General features: G+C 36.2%; 1 protein-coding gene across 1 annotated transcript in view; it reads right to left on the bottom strand.

Moving 5' to 3' along the window:
- CPS1 (carbamoyl-phosphate synthase 1) overlaps positions 1–19371 on the bottom strand; it is a 116758-nt gene extending 97387 nt beyond the window's left edge. The window contains exons 1-2 of the mRNA XM_077154986.1: positions 19044–19371; positions 2466–2575 (exon numbers count right to left, since the gene is read on the bottom strand). Of these exons, the coding sequence (XP_077011101.1) occupies positions 2466–2575; positions 19044–19169 (236 nt within the window). The 5' untranslated portion in view covers positions 19170–19371. The remainder of the gene's footprint in view (positions 1–2465; positions 2576–19043) is intronic.
- Between the last annotated feature and the right edge of the window lie 295 nt (positions 19372–19666).

Raw genomic sequence — 19666 nt, 5'->3', positions numbered from 1 at the left:
CTATCTACATATATTCCATACACTGGAATAGATTTCAAGTGAGTTTTTATCTCCTCTTACAATTCAAATTCTGCAGAATGAATTAAACCAACTCTTTTCTGGTGGATTTCTGCTGGAAGTGAATTAAGTGCTGAGGGAGACAAAATCGACAACCTTGAAACCAATAACATTCAGCTCGGGCAGTAGTCAACGTAAATTCTCCTACCCTTTCCAGATGAGCTCCTACAAAAGAACTAAATTTGTCAATAGAATACTAAGTCTCTCAGCTCAGCTCTCCCTAAGGTAACTAAAGTGCTGTAGTATTTATCCACAGTCTCCACCAGCTAATTTCTCAGATGCCTCTCACCTGTCAGGAACATCATTTTTTTACCATCTGAAACACAATATAAATGCACTTCTTGACGATGAAAAACAAGATGACCCCCTTAATTATCAATTCCCTTACTGGCTGAGTTGTACAATGAATGAAAGCAATATTTCTCCGTGGAAAACAGCGTCTATGGGCTAATCTAATAAATGAATGCCTTTTTCTACATCAAAAACTATCTTTAATTAATTTAACTTTAGTTCTCTTTCTTCTTTATCTTCATAAAAGAACTGGTCGTCCTTTTCAACATATGCTCATAATACTCTCTCCAGGAAATGAATAAATACAGCTTGTCCTAGAGAACTGCAGTGTTGAAGGCAAATTAATCCATCAGGTCCTGTTTGACTTTTGTGATGTGACAAGATTTATTACCCGTCATCTATCACAGGGAAGAAAACTCTAGTGCCCTCCATCATTCTGATCTATATTAAACAGTTGTTTGTTGGCAGGTATATTAACACAGCTAGTAATTAGTGCTGTCGAAAAGCTTAAATAATTGCCTGGTGAAGCAAAACTTTGCAAACAGGTTTCATACACTGTAATTTAATGTTCTCCCCAGTGGAACTATTTTTTAAAACATCTAATATTCTTCATTTCACACAGAGAGCCAAGAGTTTAGAGAAGTTTGTACATGAATAATATATAGAGGTTTGTTCAATCAATATCTTCAACGCCAGCCTTCATGTTTTTACAAGGCGAACTTGAATTCCCTAAAGAACCCATCCAATAACTTGTAGGCAAGGAGTTTCATTGAATAACTAGTTGAAACCCCTTGAAACACTTAATTTAGCTGTTTTTTAAAGACTCATAATGTTTTACATCCCCAGCTGTAAAGTACTATCCAATCCAGCTCCTTCACTTTTTAAATGGGGAAACTAGGACTCAGAGAGGTTAAACGACTTTCTCAATATCACATAATCAGGTATCATTAGAAATGAGAACAGAACTTCAGCCTCCAGCTTCCCAGATGAACAGAAATGTGTTGACTGGGTAAAACCTGATGCAAAATTTCTGTAGCGACTCTCGTCTTAGTTGTTCTACATTTATTAACAGATCTTAAATACCAAGTTAGGTCACAATGACAAATATTGAAAACATCAGATCTACGTAACTTCTCTTCCATTGATTATGTTAAGACAATAAGGTTATTTGTTATTTCCCCTTTCTTATCAGAGTGCAAATTATACAAGTAGGCAATGATGTTTTATCTCCTTATGGTATTTCAAATCAGATGGACAAGTCTGATGGATTACTAATGGACTGGCACTAGAAAGTGCTACTTATTTATGATGGTTTGAAGTTGTATGCACCCCAGAAAAGCATGTTCTTAAAGTTAATCCATTCCTGTGGGTGTGAACCCATTGTAAATAGTATCTTTTGGTGAGTAGGATCTTTTGGTGAGTAGGATCTCAGCTTACATTAAGATGTGACCCACCTCATTCAGGGGGCATCTTAATCCTCCCACTAGAGTCCTTTATAAGAGAATAAAATTCAGACATAGAGAGAGAGAAAGCCATGGAAGCAAGAAGCTGAAAGCAACCAAACCCAGAAGAAGGGAGAGACCAACAGACACCTCTATGTGTCTTGCCATGAGACAGAGGAGTCCAGGATCGCCAGCAACCAATCTTCAGGAAGAAGGGATCGTCTTGATGATACCTTCATTTGGACATTTTCATGGCCTCAGAAATGTAAGCTTGCAAGCTAATAAATTCCCACTGCAAAAGCCAATGCATTTCACGGTATCTGCTTTGAGCAGCTTAGCAAACCAGAACACCATCCTTCCCTTGCTCCAATTTTTAACTTAACCTGCTCACCACCCCTCCTTTGCAAAAGCCAGTTGGCAATTTCAACATGTTTCAAGAATTATGTTCTTTTTTTCAGAGACCCATTAGACTGCCATGTTTTCTTCATTTGTAGCATCAGGAAGTCATGTCTGTGCCCCCTTTCTGGGAAAACTGCATTAGTCTATACTCAAAGCATGTGCAATTGTAGGCCAATATGGAGTCATATTATGTTTGGGTGATTTCAGCTGCAGTAATATCATCCAGTTATTCTCTAGAGAAGAAGCAGATAATCTTGGAATAGAAGTATTACTCACCCTCCCAGGCCAGTATTAAAAACCACTTCACCAGCCACAGAGGATGGATGGCCAAAGGAATAACCTTTCATCTTAGTTCCATCTTCCAGGACAATGTGTGCTGTCTGTGCCTAAAGAAGAAGTTGCATGAATCTTAGCAGAATATGAAATATGAAGCAGTGCTACCTGAAAAAAAATCTCAAATGTACAAATCACAGGCATATTAAATAATATGCAGTATATTTAATGAAACCATAATGTCCAAATTTAGAGTCACTTTCCTGTTACATGTCACTTTTCTTCCAAAGAATAGCTTTCATCCTGGAAAGTATTTTGTTTTGCTTTGCTTGAGAGAGGAACTGAAGTATATCAATACATTATCTATTTTAAGTCTATTGTAGAGTTATTGACAAGCTCCAAATACATCAATTTAGCTGAAAATGCTGTGTCTGGCTTTCCTCCCCCATAATATTCCATAGCTTTGCTCAAGTATAGCTTTAAGGGAAGGTCATGAGTTTGCAAAAACACTGTGAATTGTACCATACAACTCATCACCACTCTGAGGTTTAGAGCTAGAAGAAATCTTCAAGATTATCTATCAAATTGTGTTCCACAGAATTGTTCTGTTTGATAGCGCTGTCCCAAAGGCTGCCCTCTCCACACCAGCTTTACGATCATGAGGAAACTGAAATTTTATCACTCTATTAATACTGATACAAAAGCAAGCACTGTGTAACACTCTAAAAGCTTTTTATTGTGGTTAATTATTTCCACGTCTGGCTCCTGCTTTAGACTACAGGCATTCTGAGTTCAATTACTTTGCAATATTAATCTTTGGGCCAGCTTCTATAAGAGTCTTGGCTGAGAAAAGGGACAATTACAGGAATTTACTTAAGAAGCAGGCATCTTGTACTCTTCATAAATTCTCTAAATTCTATAGAAAAAACTATTTAGATCTACCTTTCTGAAAAAGATTAAACATAGTCTTTTACTGCATTTTGTGTGTGTATGTGTGTTTGTGTGTTTTCCATGGACAGGGTTAACCAAAATAATTTGCCTCTTTACTTGGCTTATCAAATTATCCTTAAGGTTAAGTTTTATTTTAACTATAGCCTTGGAACCAGTATTTGAGATTTCAAGCTTGAGACTATTTTTAGAAGTTGCTACTTGTGGGTGGGCCATGGTGGCTCAACAGGCAGAGCTCTCACCTGCCATGCCAGGGACCCGGGTTCGATCCCCGGTGCCTGCCCATGCAAAAAAAAGAAGTTAGTATTTGTCTTCTTAGCCATTAAATTACAAATCTTTTGGAATCACTCAGCACAAAGGAACTCACAATTCATTAATTGAATATGACTGAAGACAAAGTTTCCCTGGCAGAACTTGACTCAACAGCCAAGTTCTGAATTCTGCTCCTAATTCCAGTGACCTTTGCATGTCACTTCTTCTAATAACCTGGTATTTTAATTTGTACATTATTCATCTACATGTCATTCATCAAGAGATCACAGACTTTAGGAAATAAGAGTAATCATGTTAGGTGTATTTCCAAAGATTATCGTATATTATTCACATACCTGTGTTGACAGTTCTCAAAAGTGATGTGCTTGCTGGAAAAACTCACTACATAATTCTGTCAAGTCTCACTAGTTGAAACTCCTTTGTCCAAATAATGAAAAGACACTGTCAACAAAATATTTTTTACTGAACGTATTATTTTCTGTTCTTGAGGGAGTCATGTGTAACCTATATGTTTTGATAAAACGAAAGGAAGGAAGTATCTTCTTAAGATAATATGTAACTGTGATAGAATCTAAAATAACTATATTTAGTTGGAAAACTTGGATGTGAACTGAAAACTTCAGTTGTTTTCTGTACATCAGTTTACCTATCCTACTCTATGCCATACCTGCCTAAAATATCATCTTAGTTTCTATCTTCTTTTGATTTTTCTCTATTCTCTTCTCGTGTAGGAATTTCAATTTGTCTGATCTCTGCATTAAACACAATGTAATTATTTTAAAGAAAGGTAAAAACTAACATAAACAAATCCAATTATTATTAGCCTACTCCTACAATTCTATTTGGTATTTTTCTCCCTCTCTTCATGGAACTAGTTTTGTACTTTGCTTTCTGTCTTTGAAATATATACTTGAGAAGCATTTACTGTTGCCTGAAATAGTCCCTGAGCTTGTGTTCAATATGTCTTTTTTTTCCTTTAATTATTTTTTTTTGTTCTTTTTGGCAGCTTTTATAGATCTTCCAATTCTCTTTCCCACAACACATTATATTGTTACAAGGCTTCTGTTTATTGTCTATACTACCCTTTATATTCCTTTTAACTACATTGGCCTCCGATGAGTTTAAAATGATGAGGCCAATTGACTTATCTATGAAATAATGGAGGAGCTCTGAACAAAGAGCTATTATTTGGAATACCCTCTTGGAGCTAACAGTTCCCCAAATGCCATTTCGTTCGATAGTCCAAAAGAAATCACCTTGTTATCATCTTAAGATATTTAAGTAGCCTCAGTTATAGAGAAAGTGGTCCATAGACTAGGAATTAGATTACAACATTAAGTTACAATTTAAGGGCCTGCTTCCAGAACACTTTGGTACTTTCAGACCTGAGCGTGCAAAGGAAGCCATAATGAAGAGAAGTGTGTATACTTTATAGAGTGCCAGGAAAAGTAACTAAAGTTTTATATCAATGTGAGCTCTACTCAATACAAGACCTCTATCGTGAATGATGGGTCCTCTGTGCTTAAAAATAGATATGTGGTAATAGGAAATTTTAGACAGTCAAGTCATGAACATCCTTGAGCTCCTACCATGTGCCACGCACCTTTCTGGGTTCTGAAGATAAATGGGTAAATGTTTCCAGTCCTGTTTCGTAAAGATGCTAGATATGTGCATGTATTGTAAAATACATTTAAGGAGACTTAAAGAGCGTCATTTAAGCATCTCTGAAACACCCTAGGATACATAGATAAATAAGACATCATCCTTTCCTTTGGGCCCTTGTTCTTTCATTAAATGACTTGCCGCATCTTTTCCATATGTGCTTCAAGTAGAAAGGTTAAAATTTTAAATAACTCAAGTCAAATTTTGAACTTAAAATCCAAAATTTGAAGACTTCTTCACATCTTTGCTCAAATGTCATCTTCTAGGCAAGGTCTATGATGACTGCCCCCAGATCAATTTAAAATTGCAATATGCAGCCCCCCCCCAAGCACTCATTGCCTTCTAACGTATTATATAAAGTCTTCTTTATTATCTACCTTATCCTACTAGAAAATAAATATCATGAAGGCAGAGAATTGAGTCTGTTTTATTCACTGAGGTGTCCCCACCACCTAGAATAGTGACTGGCACAGAATGGAAAGTTCAATACTTTTTGTTGGATGAATAAACGAATACATTGAATGTTAATCTGAAGAAGATAACTTATAAAAAAGAAATACTGTAAAGCATTACTTTACATGCAGTTTGTAGATTTCTTTAGACATGAATTTAAAAATAAGCAAGTAACCGATTTGTCTTTTCTGTATGTTGAACCAGTAGTGCCTTTCTTTAATATCTTATGGTCTCATACAGGGAAGGAATATGAGTGGGTGAGAAGTGGTGAAGAAGAGAAAGGTTACACCAAAATATGCACCTTGGGTGTGCAGTATCTGAGTGTTCAAATACATATTTGGTAGAATTAAGACAAATATCATAATAATTCAAATAGAAACATAGATAGTTATAAAAATGTGACAAAATGTTAAAAGTTGGTAAATGGGGGTATCTGGGTAGGAGATTCACTAGAATTAGTTTTGCATTATTTTTGCAATTCTCATGTAACTTTGACATTGTTTCAAAATACAAAGTTTAAGCAAAGCTCATTCACAAGAACTTACTAAACATTTCACATGGAAGAGAGCGGACCTGTTCCTGAATTATATAGCAAACCATCTCAGTCCTTATTTCAATTTGAAAATATAGACAAGAATGAGAAAGCTCTCGTTATCCCATGCATTCTAAAACCAGTGTCTGGAAAGAAAATACTGTATTTTTCTATTTAGCTTTGGAATGACTTCCATAAATGAATCTTGTAGGAAAATTATTGTATGTCTCTCAAATTATTCTGAAAAATTTTTGCCACGGCAAATTCAACTAAAAGGTCTAAGTTGAATTTAAAAAGATCAAAAATTATTTCAAATCCTGAAAACTATTTACTTAATCACCGAAATTTGCTGAATGCATGTGATCTATCATTCACCTTCCTGAATTTGAAATTTGAGTGCGAGTAGCTGCTCCCTGTCTCTTAGCCATCACAGAGAATTACTAGAAACCAAAAATTCTAAAGTGAGTTTAATCTGACTCCCTCTTGGTAGAATTGAGAAGGATTTCAGTTTGGTTTGTTCTCACTGGACATGGAGAAAAATTGTTCTCCTTCCAGGATATGACTTCTTATATGAGCATTACTTGCAGAAGACTACTGAATCACTTTTCATTCTTTTTCTTGACCTGAGATAAACAGTCTCAATTCTTTTAATACTTCCTTACAGTTCTTCATTTTACTTTTCACGCTCGGGGTCTTTTACTAATATTCCAATAACTTTTCTTAGTAAAACCTTCATGAATATTAAACTCCGTGCGGGACAGAATCCATTTCGTGGCCTAATTTAAATTAAACATTCATTTTCATTACACTACAATTCTTGATCAACAATTGCATGGGATATGAAATGACAAGAACTTTTTTCAACTCTTGAGATTTTACCAATAAAAAACTTTTAACTTTTAATTCATTAACTATGTTAGATTTAATTGCCTCAAAGTCAAAGGACTACTTAGATTTTATTGTTGTTGTTGTTACTGCTTTTACCTTTTATTTGTATTGACTCAACCAAGATGATGATAAAATGTGAAATATAACAAAATTTTAGGCTGTATTTACATTAGTCTTCAACATGTTAATATATATTTAAATTGCTCATATTAATCAAATGTTATCAAGGCTTTTTCTCCACTCAATATTATTTATCAACCCAAATACACATAGTTCACAAAAAAGTAAAGTAGTGGGGAGCCTTACCACAAAAGTCAGCAGAACATGAAGCTTCTATCTGGAAACCTCATTTTAATAAGGTCAAACACATTGGTTTTAGCAAATGTTTAGATCGCAGATTTTGAAAGGCAAAATAAGTCTCTGGGGAAAAAAATTATATTTTACACTGTCCCTAAAATAACTATTTTGCAAATTGGCTTACATGCACATTATCTAACTTGCAAACCAGTTTAGAAAAACTTTTGAGGATAAGAGCAGAGCCTAATTTTTCACCCAACCTTCAGGAACTTTGTAAGTATGGACAGGCAGACCTCCAGAGAAAAGCTGTGAGAAGAGCAGATGCTTTCTGGAGAAATGAGAATTCATAGCCTGTGGCCAATCATTTCCTCTACCCTGCCTCCAAACCAATCCACGCATAGCCCTATCCATTGGGAACGGTTTGACAACCTGCTCTGTGGAAAGTAAGAAGAGACAGGATAAATAGGGTTGGGATGGACAGAAAGGAATTTTTGACCATTCCATCTGCCCTTTGCCATTTGGCTTTCTCTTTCCCTCCCATTATTAGTAAAACATGGATCTCACTCGTTTTTTTGTCTAGTTGGTTCTTTCTTTGTTTACTTTGGGTTTTGAGTTTATAATCTCGCACAAATGTGAGCTATTAAAAATAAATTCTGCAGGTGACTTTGGAGACCTTGGGGGTTAAAAAAATAAAAAGCCCATGCGGCGCCACGAGGTATAATGACCCAGGGATGTCCAAGTTCTTATCCTTCTTAAGCCCCTCTCTTCACTCCACCTATCTAAATCCTACCTCTGTTATAAACCCAAGCTTGATCACCTTGTATATTAACCAAAATAAGCAATAAGGAGCATCTTCCTTCCAAAATTAAGGTTAAACGAAAATTGGTATGTTTAATTTATTGCCCTACCCCATATCCAGATGTATGACTAATTTCTCCAATTAGATCATAAGGTATACAAAACAACATCAAGAACAGAAGGCCTGCCTGCTCTGTCCAACATGGCATCATCAGGACATAACAATGTCTAGTACATAGTGGATGATTGGGGAACTACTTTTGCATCTCCTTGAATTCATACATTGGCCTAGGAAGTAAGTTTTCAGGTATATTGGAAAGGTCAACCCCTGTTTTCCCTCCACAAGGAGGGAAGTAACATGAGAGATTGATGACTTTGGCAAAAGGGATTGGACCAGCCTGGCTCATCCCTCCTATTCTCAATTGTACATTGGGGTGAGGTAGCTAAATTTATGGTGGGGTCAGAAAGTAGTGGAGCGGGGGAAGCCATTCTAAGAAGTTAGTTATAAATCTAGTGCCTGTTTTCCAAACAGTTTTTAACAGTAATAAAATTGATGCTTAGATCTCTCTAATTGTCTCCTAAGTCTTATTTCTCAATTGATTATAAAATCAGAGGTTGGAGAGAAGATATGATTATTACCTCTGAAGCTCTACCAGTAGTGGATACCTAGAAAAAACTGGTTGAATGAATGAATGAATGAATGCTGTAAAGACACAAAGATGCTGTATAATTCTACTTGTGTTTCTCTGGGATACAATAGACAGACTTGCAAATCCCACTCCTGCTTTGTTCCAAGTCACTCTTTGACGGCTCCTCTTAGGCTCTGCTCACGAAGGTGAGAAGCAATGGGCAATTTATAGCTCCAAATCTAATTCCATGTAGCTGATTTCCTGGAAGACTGAATAAGAGGATAAAGAACAGCTCTTTCAATAATATTTTTCTCTTCCATATTCCACCAGATACAGACGTAAGTGGGTGGAGCAATTCCTTTCTGTAAAGCCACTGCATCATAATTAAGCTTTATTCACACTTTAGTGAAATCATGTTAATCAGATAATCTACTGTGTAACAGAGTACTCCTAAATGATAAAATAATGAATTCAATAAAAAAGGAAGTTACTAGAAAGAAAAACATAAGCATATGCTCTCCTATTCCATCTCTAACCTCCCATTATTTCTGAAACTATTAAACATTTAATTTTCATTTTATACTTGATATCATTTTTATTTTAAACATTTTAAGTTCTTAATTTAAAATTCTTAAATAATGATTACTAATAATATTAATTACTAATAATCAATTCGTTTGCCTTATTTTTTCACTACATGCTTTCTAAAAGGTAGATATCCAGTTGAATAGCTCTCTATCAGTGTAAGTACTACAGATATTTCAAACCCTAAGATACGAAATTCTTTGGAGGTTTACATTCTCTTTCTTTGGCATCCTTTCCTAACATCTAAGAAGAAGGAAAGACTTTCCAGTCACATCTGGTCATACTGGCTAGATAATAAAGTTACCTAAATACTTATTCCTTCCAATATAATATTTCTATCTCATTACACAAATCTAATTATTACTAATAATTAATAGTCATCTATTTGCTTCTAGAATTTGCTCTGTTTTATCAATTTATGCCACCACTCCAAAGAAAACTTAACTTAAGTCTTTGTTATTGTCTCCTATTGGCTGCTCTGCCTCCATTTCCATCCATCCCATGCAGTGCAGTTCAAGCTCTTTTTAAAAGACTTACTGGACAACACTAATTCCCTCAATCTTCAATCAGTGCTCAAGGTCCCTCATCTGGGCCACTCTCTGTTTATGTGAAACACCTCCAACTCCCTGCATCTCTGCGCATGTGTCCTCTTCTTTGCCTGTTTATGTCCCAGCCACCCTTCCTGCTCCTTCTCATAGTATCATGATATGCTTTCACAGATTAGTGAGAATTAATTGCTGAGTTAATCAGAATTAATTGCTGCTTTTGCTTAGCTCCCACTGCATTCAGTGTGTACTTTTAATGTTACCTGTGTGTTACTTGCTTAAGCTATTCTTCTACCCTCCCAGATTGTGATCTGTGGAACAGAAGGCCTGATGCTAATTCAACTTTGTATCCCCACCCAAATAGCCTACAGTCGTTCACATAGTAAACTGGTGAATATGGGCCATGGTGGGTGTTAGAAAGTTGTCCACAATGCTGACACTATGGTGCTACAAAATGATTCTTTGATGCCCGCTGGCTTTTGCTTATTTTTTCTTTAATTAATTTTCACCCTCTCTCTTTGAAAGCAATCACAGACATTCTAGATGGGTGAAGTTCCTGCCATAGGATGGAAGATGAAGGTAAAGATTGAATTGAGGCTAGAGAATGATGACTGCCTAATGATACCCTCAACTTTCCAGACCAACCAAGTATCATTTAGCTAATGTCTGCAGAAGAGGGGTCTAGAAGCTTATCTCTAATCTCCATTCTTTGTTTTCCTCATGAATTGTTTCGATTAGTAATATCAATAATTATCTTACCCTAACAGAGATCTAACCCTCCATCCCTGGGGAAAAGGAATAAACTCAGCTCAGTGTATATAACCCAGTCATTTTCTTTTCTGCCTTTACAATTCACATAAAGTGCTTGCCAAATTTTACTCTGTGTCAACGGTCAATTTGTTTTCATTCACTGGTGCAGCCTTATAATTACAAAAATACTTATCTATACAAAACTAGAGCCGGTGGCTGCTGTCACAAACATGGCAATGTACCGCTCAGCACCCCTCCAGGAAGGACTCGCTGCCCAGATGCTTGGAGTTAACTCAGCAGACAGCTGCAGATGCCAAGGCCTTCAGGTCTCCTCAGCTGCCGGGTGATGCTTGGCCTCATTCTCTTCCTGGGGTAACCCGCAGATGGCAACTAAGCCAGTTATAGCCCTGACTCGCCATTTTGGGCCCAACACTGGGCACTCTGATGGCCAGAGCTCCACCCCCACTGCAGATTGAACGAGGCTTTGTCAAGCCTGCACTGCAGTTTGACTTGTTCCCTTCCTAAACCCTCCCTTCTCAGAGGTTGATCCTAACTAGATATTTTGCCCTCCAAATGCCATCCTAGTGTCTACTTTCAGAGAACACAACTCATGACAGGTGTTTATACCAAACAAACCTGGATCAGAATCCAAAGGCCTTGGAGAGCCTCAAGAAATGAAGTTCTGGCTCAAAGACTACTAGATGTAAGTAGAACACCGTGGGGCACCTGGACGGCCCCTTCCTTTGGGTGCCCCTAAAACGTAACGCTGTGATTAGCATTCTCTTTCTACTAAATGGACCAGACTCTGGGTGTATTTGACACAGTGGCTGACGTCAGTGAAGGTACTTCGGTCAAAGCTAATTAATGCTATAATCAAGTTCCCATTTGTTCAAAAGTGGATGCCACATAGGCCACTTATTTAACTTGAGCCACTAAGCATGAGTCTAGCACACAACAACCTAAAATGAAATTCACTCACAAGCTCACACACACACACATTTTTTTAATATCGAATGTTATCTCCATCTCTTCGGAATTATATCTGTCTTCACCAACACTTGTAATTATGTTTTCAAAGCATTCGAACAAGCTACAACGACAACAAAAAACCAAAGGTCTGTAGTCAATAAGAATACAAAGGAAAATGCATTAAAGCTGGTTTATACTCATATGTTTACTTCTTCTAGCCTGGAACATTAGCACATTGTGATACTAGAAGCCAGTTAGATTATAAAATAAGTAGTCAAAAATTTTGTTTCCTAGTTACTATACATAATTGTGAGAATTAAAGATTGAAATGAGTAGTCTCCATGGCCCAGGAATACTAAATGTCACTTTTACCAGCAAATTTATAGGAGAACTATCCATAAGATTGTAGATTCTACACACACATTCATATCAATAGAAGGTAGGGATTAAAACCGAATTTTCCTATGTAAACGTAATTACTTTATTTTTTAATCTTCTATTCTACTATGTTAATATTCTATTCTCTAAATTAAATTAAATTAAATCACATAAGTCTGATTCCATTTTTATACTACTCTTAAAATGGGCATTTTATTTTAAACAGACTTTCATAAACTGGACACTCTTTGGATGCAATGCTTTCCAATATTTGTAAAAACTGAGTTTATTTTACAAAAGGTAAGTAATCATTGATGAAACTGCATTTTTTATAAGGAGGTTTTACAGACAAATGGAAATCCCAATAATTTCTTGATGGTTATTTGTTGGTTTGTCTATTATAGGCATTGCTATTTCTATTTTGCTATATCATAAAATATTTTTTATCCTCTAATGACATTACAAAAATGTGACACTGCAAGCAGATATGATATTTTCTCCCAAACAGCTAATCTCTTTAGGGTTTTTCATTTCCCTGAAATTTAAAATTCCTCATAAACATACATTTACAGATCTGTTTTCATTTTTAGTAAGATTATTGATTAGCTTTATAGGACCACAAGTAAATGGCCCGAATTTTACACTGTAATACTCTCAGTCTAAGACCAAGTTAAAAAGAGTAAATATTTCAAAGCGTTTCCCAGGGTAAAAACAATGCAACAACTACTAATGGAGTCATCAGCTAAATTTCCCCTCGAAAAGCTTTCAAAGCGTGTCCCTGGTGCTATGCTAAGATGATTTAGAAGGCTTGGTTTTAGGAACTAAGAAACCAAAATTCAGACATAATTTATAATTTAACCTATAGAAGTCTTTGAAACAGCCTAGTGTTTTGCTACTGATTTAGGCTTTTTTCATATCCGTACGTGTCCTTAAAATTCATCAGCTCATGGTTCATTTATGGTTCCACATCCCCACACCATTCAGTGCTGTAAGGATATTGATACTTTACTTTGAACCAATTTTGGGGGAGGAATCTTTTATTTCAAGACACAGGAAACAAGGCAAAATGAGACTTTTCCTGTAGTCTAAAACTGCTTCTGGTGTACACCTACCATGGTAACCTTTTGCATATTTGGAGCTTAAAAGAATACATGAGAAAGAGACAAGTTGAAAAACATCATGTTTTGTTACAAACACATGACAATATTTTTGTTGAAGCAGAAGAATTACATCAACTAGAAGCAAGAATTGTCTACAATATCCTACTTAGAGAATTACTAAGTCATATTAAGCATGAATCCTTAGTGATTCTTGATTTAAGCAACCGATTCTTAAAGTAGGAAAAAAAGAACTTTAATTTATAATGTATTAAGATGAAGGGTGAGGTATAAACATATAAATGGGCCCCCAAGTAAGCAATAAAATTCAGCAGGAGACGAAATTTAAGACATCATGAAGCCAGATTCAACAATGACTGGCTTCGCTATGTGAACCAAGAACAACACACCAAATTTAAAAATCTGTCTGGTATTTAAGGCCTAATTAAATTCTAAACAAATTTGCTACATGGACATTTCACTTTGTATGTCAGCTGTAGCACTTACCCATCTATGAAATGGGAAGAACAGCTTTATTTCTTCTCCTGGTGTCATTACCAATAAAATGTTCTGAATGTAACGCCTCAAGGTAACGTAGCAATAAGTTTCATAAAAGATTTGAATATAAGTATTGCTACAATAATCCCCTTAAGCTAGGTAGCAGAAATGAAAATGATTTACTCTGGGAATTTGTCAGTATTGCTGTTAAACCATTTATCTACGTAAATTATTTGCATATCAGAAAAAATAGAGGCCCTATGCCTTTAGTTCCATTTTCACCAGGGCCTAAAGCTATATAATATACTTGATTTCCTGCCTACCTCAGTACTCACCCTCTTAAGAAATAAAATAAATCTGAAACAAACTTTGAAAAATTGGAAGCTTAAAGCCAGAACTTAGTTCAGATAACGATTACAGAGATAGCATGAGAAAAAGTTGGAATGTTTTTTACTAATAATTATATGAAATTTTATTTTCATTCTTGGAGTTATAGATATGTAAAATTCAGAATTATATCACAATTTGTGATGTCTTTAGAACATTCTCTAACAACTCCCCTGTAGTTACAATGTTTGACATTTCAAGATTTTCAAGGACTGTAACAGCAGTCATCAATTAAGCTTTACAACATCCTAAGTTAATATTAAGTCATCTGCCTCTGATTAAACATTAGCCAATGGTGGGGGGGGGTGGAAAAATCACAAGGTTAATTTACATGAATGCTTCTATTCTAGACATGAATAAACAAAAGAATCAGATTCATGAGAAATCTTGATTCTAGTTAGGTTTCTTATTAGGAATAAAATATAAAATTTTTTAAAATTCCATTACAAAATATGTTCATCAGGTATAGATTTATTAACAAGCACTTACTGAGCATCTGCTGCCCATGGAATACTTCTCTGAGTCTGGGAGTGAGCTACCATCTCTGAGCTAACTCGTACTTTATGGTGAAAAATTAATACGGTCTTATACTTATTTCTAGATCATAGAAGACATTCACTAAATAAAATCATTAATGATCTAGCAACACTATCCATTTATTTGTAAAGACTTCATGTAGTCAGTAACCTCCCTATCAATTGAAAAGATCTATACATGGCATTTAATGACACAAAAAAAGTATTCCTGAAAATATTTGCATGAGTTGAACATCTTAGATCAGATGGAGAAAATCAGGTGTAAACTAGGCATCACTGGGGCCCTGGATATCTGAGCCATATTTGACCCTGGCCCCTGCAGCCTTCTTCAATCCCCTGTCATTGTAAAGATCCTAGGAAATACCAGTTACATCAAAACAGTCAACCCTCAGAGGAAAATCCTCCTGAAACCTTAAGGCAAAATCTAGCATGAACACTGTTTTCAAACATTGCATAAGGTATACTGAAAACTCTCTCCTACACTCCCCCTTCGTATGACTCTGAAATATGAAGGAAAGTCTACCAAAAATGTGAGGTTAGAGAATGTTCTCCATTTCCACCACACTGGGACCTAATCTCACCCCTAAACCATCAGAAAATCTGGCTAAATAGGGGCCAACTGGACCTCCATTGGCCATTAGAGGGAGAAGGATGCATGAAGCCAAGAACAGGACCAATTCTTTTGGGACTTTCCTAGGCATTTCCTACCTTTTTAATCCAGGGTCTGGATTAGGGAGAGGTAAGTGAGGGCACCCAGGGTGCAAATTTTAAGGGAGCAAACCACAACCCTGGTTTGTGCTTTCTTAAAATTTGAACTCTAGATTTCTCACTTACCTCACCCACTCATGGCCCTATTTGACCTTTAGGTTTTTCAAGGGTTTTATGTCAAGTAGCTCATAATCTCAAGGCACTGTTCATGACAAGGAAATGAGTCTATACTTTAAAAAGGGGAGGATATAAAAAGTAGAGAAAAAGCAACAAAAATATTCAAAAGAGATGTTACCTCTCGTTAGAGAAATTTCGTCCACCAAAAATATGTTGAGCTGTCAATCATCCTAACCAACTCAGTGGCAGTTTATTTGGGATTGGAACATAATTCATTACTTGAAAAATTTAGATTACCATGGATAAAACCCCGTCTTAAAACACTTCCTTAGGCAGTAAAAGTCTAATGCAGTATACTTAAGAGTGTGCAATGACCCTATTTCTGCTCCCACCTCTAATATGTACAAAGAAACGCCATGATAATAATGATTTCTAATTCCTACACCTAATGATTCTAATCGCAGGAGTTTTCGTACTTGCCAATTACTAATCAAATGACAATAGCTCCTCAAGATTCAGCTAGATAGATGCTTCTATGTTGGAATCAGAATATAAAATCTTAAAAAATAAAAACCTTTCAGAGAATAATGACCCCCTGGGGCTCACTAGCATCTGAAGTACCAAAGAAAGTCCTCTTGGGCTGTTAGGTTACTGGCTTAATTGTAACACAGGTTACTATTTTTTAAAATGAGTGAATTAATGTTAAAAGGAGTACTTATTGAACCATTCCTATTCATAGGGAACTTAACCTTTTCAATTTAATACCTTTGATTTTCAAGTCCATTTGGAAGTAAAATAAAACTATTTAGTCTTGGTGACTTTCCAAGACTTGTGAACTCAGAATTTTTAAATCTAAGTTTCTCAAATTCAGAGATATCCTCTCTTTATCCACTTATTTCCATTTATCAGTCTCCCTATATACTCCCTTCTAGAGTTTCAATATTGATTTGTTGAATCTAGTGAATGAATAAATAAATGACTGCATGAATAAAATAAGCTATTGAGGTGTACAGTCTGACTTTTGGAATTGAATTCACCATGGTAAAAAGGATTATTTACTTCATGGTTCTTGAGTCTAATTCATTAGAAGAAGTATCTTCCTAGATATAGGCTTAATAATAGGGCAAAAGTGAAAGAATCACCATTATAGATACTTGAAAATTCTGATCAGATATTTTAACACTGTAGTCCATGAAAACCTGAGGAAACTCTAATCCAACCCTTCACCTAAATCTTTCTTGACTAAAATGTCTAGAAAGGAAATTTTTTAAAGTATTCAGTTTATGCTTTTAAAGTGTCTTGTAAGTTTCTAAGCATCAATCACATATGACGATTTGAGTAAATCGAGAATTATTTCCTCACTCCAGATGGCAATTTGGAGATGCAGAGAGAAGATCTGACTTGCCAAAGGTCAGAGCATGAGTAAATGTAGAAAAATGGTTAGACTCCGGAACTTTTTATTCCCAGTCCAGATTATTTCCCATAACACAAATCCAATTGACGAGGCATAATGGTGAGCCCTCTTTTCAATACTAACAGGAAAAGATTACAGCCTCTGCAACTTCCATATTTTATTATTCTTGATCATTTATACGCTCGATATAAACTTTCGAGTACCAAGCTTGATTTCATTCTTATAAAGTGAACAACTGAGTCCATTTGCCAGTGCACTCTATAAATATTAACCACAAACAAATACACAAGAAAGGACCACAAAAGTATAAGTGCGTCACCAATAGAGTCAAGCCTACCCTCTCTATCTGTCGCCAAAGGGAGAGGAAGAGTGACCTCCAAAGACTTTGAAAAAGTAAACTGATTTACAGGGCAACGCTTATAGATCAGATCACTGGGTGTCTTTCACAATCCATGCACTATCTCTAACTAGCTATAATGCTAACAACCTTTAGTGACTGTTCGCCCTGCCCCTCACTGACCATTATGTAACTGCATCCTAATGATTTTAACTAAGACGCCCATGTAAAAAGAGTACCTTTGGATATATCTTTCTGAGAGAGTTGAGTTTCTAAAATGAAGGCAGGAAGAAAACTAGGTAGAGGGTGGTTTCAAAATAAGTGAATAATAACATAAACTCCCTTGGACTGCTGTCTAGAATTTTAATTCACTACAGTTAAGTTCCAGCTTCTATTTTTCATGACAGGCATTCCCCCAAATCTCTGGCCAGTAATGACTGGGTATGAGTAATGGCTTTTCCACCCCACGATGATGGCTTATTCCTTCTTCATATTTGTCAGTCTTCTCTGTGCACTGTGGCAGACCCTTAAAGCAGATCGACCACTCTGAGATGGAAGAATTACTTTCAGTGTGGTTCATCCTCATAATTAGACCTTTTTTGTGGTGGTTGTAGTTGTGTTTGTTGTACCAGGCACCGACTATGCTCTTGAAGTCTTAGCTTCTACTCTCAGTCACACCTTAAGTAGTCACTCAATGTCTCTGTTTCTGGTATCTAACGGAGATACCCCTATCCCTACCTTCTCTAGACAATTTAATGTGAAGAAACACATATTCCAAGTGACACAACTTGGAAGCCTTAGAAGACACATCTAACCCTAAGTAATATTATTTCCATGACTATTTATTTTCTCTGAGGTGATGTGTGAGTATCACCGAAATATGACTAGCATTAAATTTAAACTAAAGAGTCACCCTCATAGTTTCGCTCTACCACAGTAACTTTAATGATAGTATAGAAAACATCAGCTTTTGAGCTCTCTTGTTACAATTGAACTGAATCCAAGAAAATGGTTGTTTCTGAGTGTCTTAAATTAAAATAGTCATCTCCAGGGCTCCTGTTAGGTTCATCTGAATGTGAAAAGCTGAAGTTTTAAACGTCCCAGCCGCTAATGCTACCATGTGTGTTCTCTCCTATCTCAGGGGCCTTGAACTAGCACCCTCTCCTGCTCTCCCTCTCCCTCTCTGTCTTTGTTTCTCCCCTTCTCTCCCCAACCTTTTCCTTTCCTTTTACTCCTCATTCCTTCTGTACTCCTATCAGTGGGGGATTACAAGAAGGAGAAGGGAAAAGTAAGGTAGGATCTCCAATATGACCTAGAAATATCAAAATAATGTAGTTTTTTTTTTCAAAAAACTGCCAATTTCAAAAGAGAAACTTTTCCAGTGAACCAACACAGAACAGGAACTTATGCTAGAGACTGTTCTGTGGCTCACACAAGTATAAGCAACTTCATTTCTAACCCAAACTGTGAGCAATAGTGTCTGGGCACTGAAAGGGCCCTGAGAGCTTATTAAAGTACTTGTACTCTGAACAGTACACTTCTATTGTATATATATATCATTAATCTTCTTTATGTTGGATGAAAATTGCTGCGATTGATTGTAAGTCAGAATGAACATTTGCTAAATCAGTAAATTCCATAGGAAAGCAAGTATTAATAAATTAGCACTTCAGAGCCACCTTCAAATCTATATTTGTTTTGTGGTAAGTGTTATCATTGCTACACTACTAAATGGTACCCCATATAATTTTATCAAAAGCAGTGAATATGGGAATATTACCTTGACAGAAAGGAGCCTGACGCCAGGTCTCGAAAATTTCCATTGACCATGTGCAGTTGCACTGGTGAAGCCAAAACCAGCCTTGAGTGTTCTCACCACTTTGCAAGCTGTCAAAATCCTCGTCATTTTGAAGATGTTGGTTTGCAACTAAAATTAAATAAAATCACATATACTTGATGAAGTTTTTGTTATAAGATCTTTTAAGTAATGTGAAAGAAAGCCAGGGGTGGGGGAGGAGGTACAGTCGGGTGTTTAAGGCTGACTGCACAGAGGTCTTTGAATTTCCATTCATTCTGTCATTAAATTCTCCAACCATGGCTCCTCCTTCTCTTTAACCCATCCTCCTGAGGTAATGTCCAGAGATGTTCCATGGACATGTAATACAAGTTGCAACATATCAAATATTACCTACTCCTGCTGAAATAATGCTAGTGTTGTAGAAAACCAGTCATCCATCAAAGGAATTGCTTATGCAACTGAATAGAATGACCTAGACTCAGTGGGCACTCTTAGGATTATCACTTACAATAAAGAGTAGCAACTTGCTAATAATGGTAAGAAGCAAAGTCCTTACTTGCATTAGATGTGATGCCTACTTTGCCTCAAAAGAGATTTGGGGTCCA

This window comes from Tamandua tetradactyla, chromosome 3 (assembly GCF_023851605.1).
Source record: "Tamandua tetradactyla isolate mTamTet1 chromosome 3, mTamTet1.pri, whole genome shotgun sequence".
NCBI lineage: Eukaryota > Metazoa > Chordata > Mammalia > Pilosa > Myrmecophagidae > Tamandua > Tamandua tetradactyla.
The sequence above is the reverse complement of the archived record's forward strand: the minus strand, read 5'-3'. Positions and strand labels throughout refer to the sequence as shown.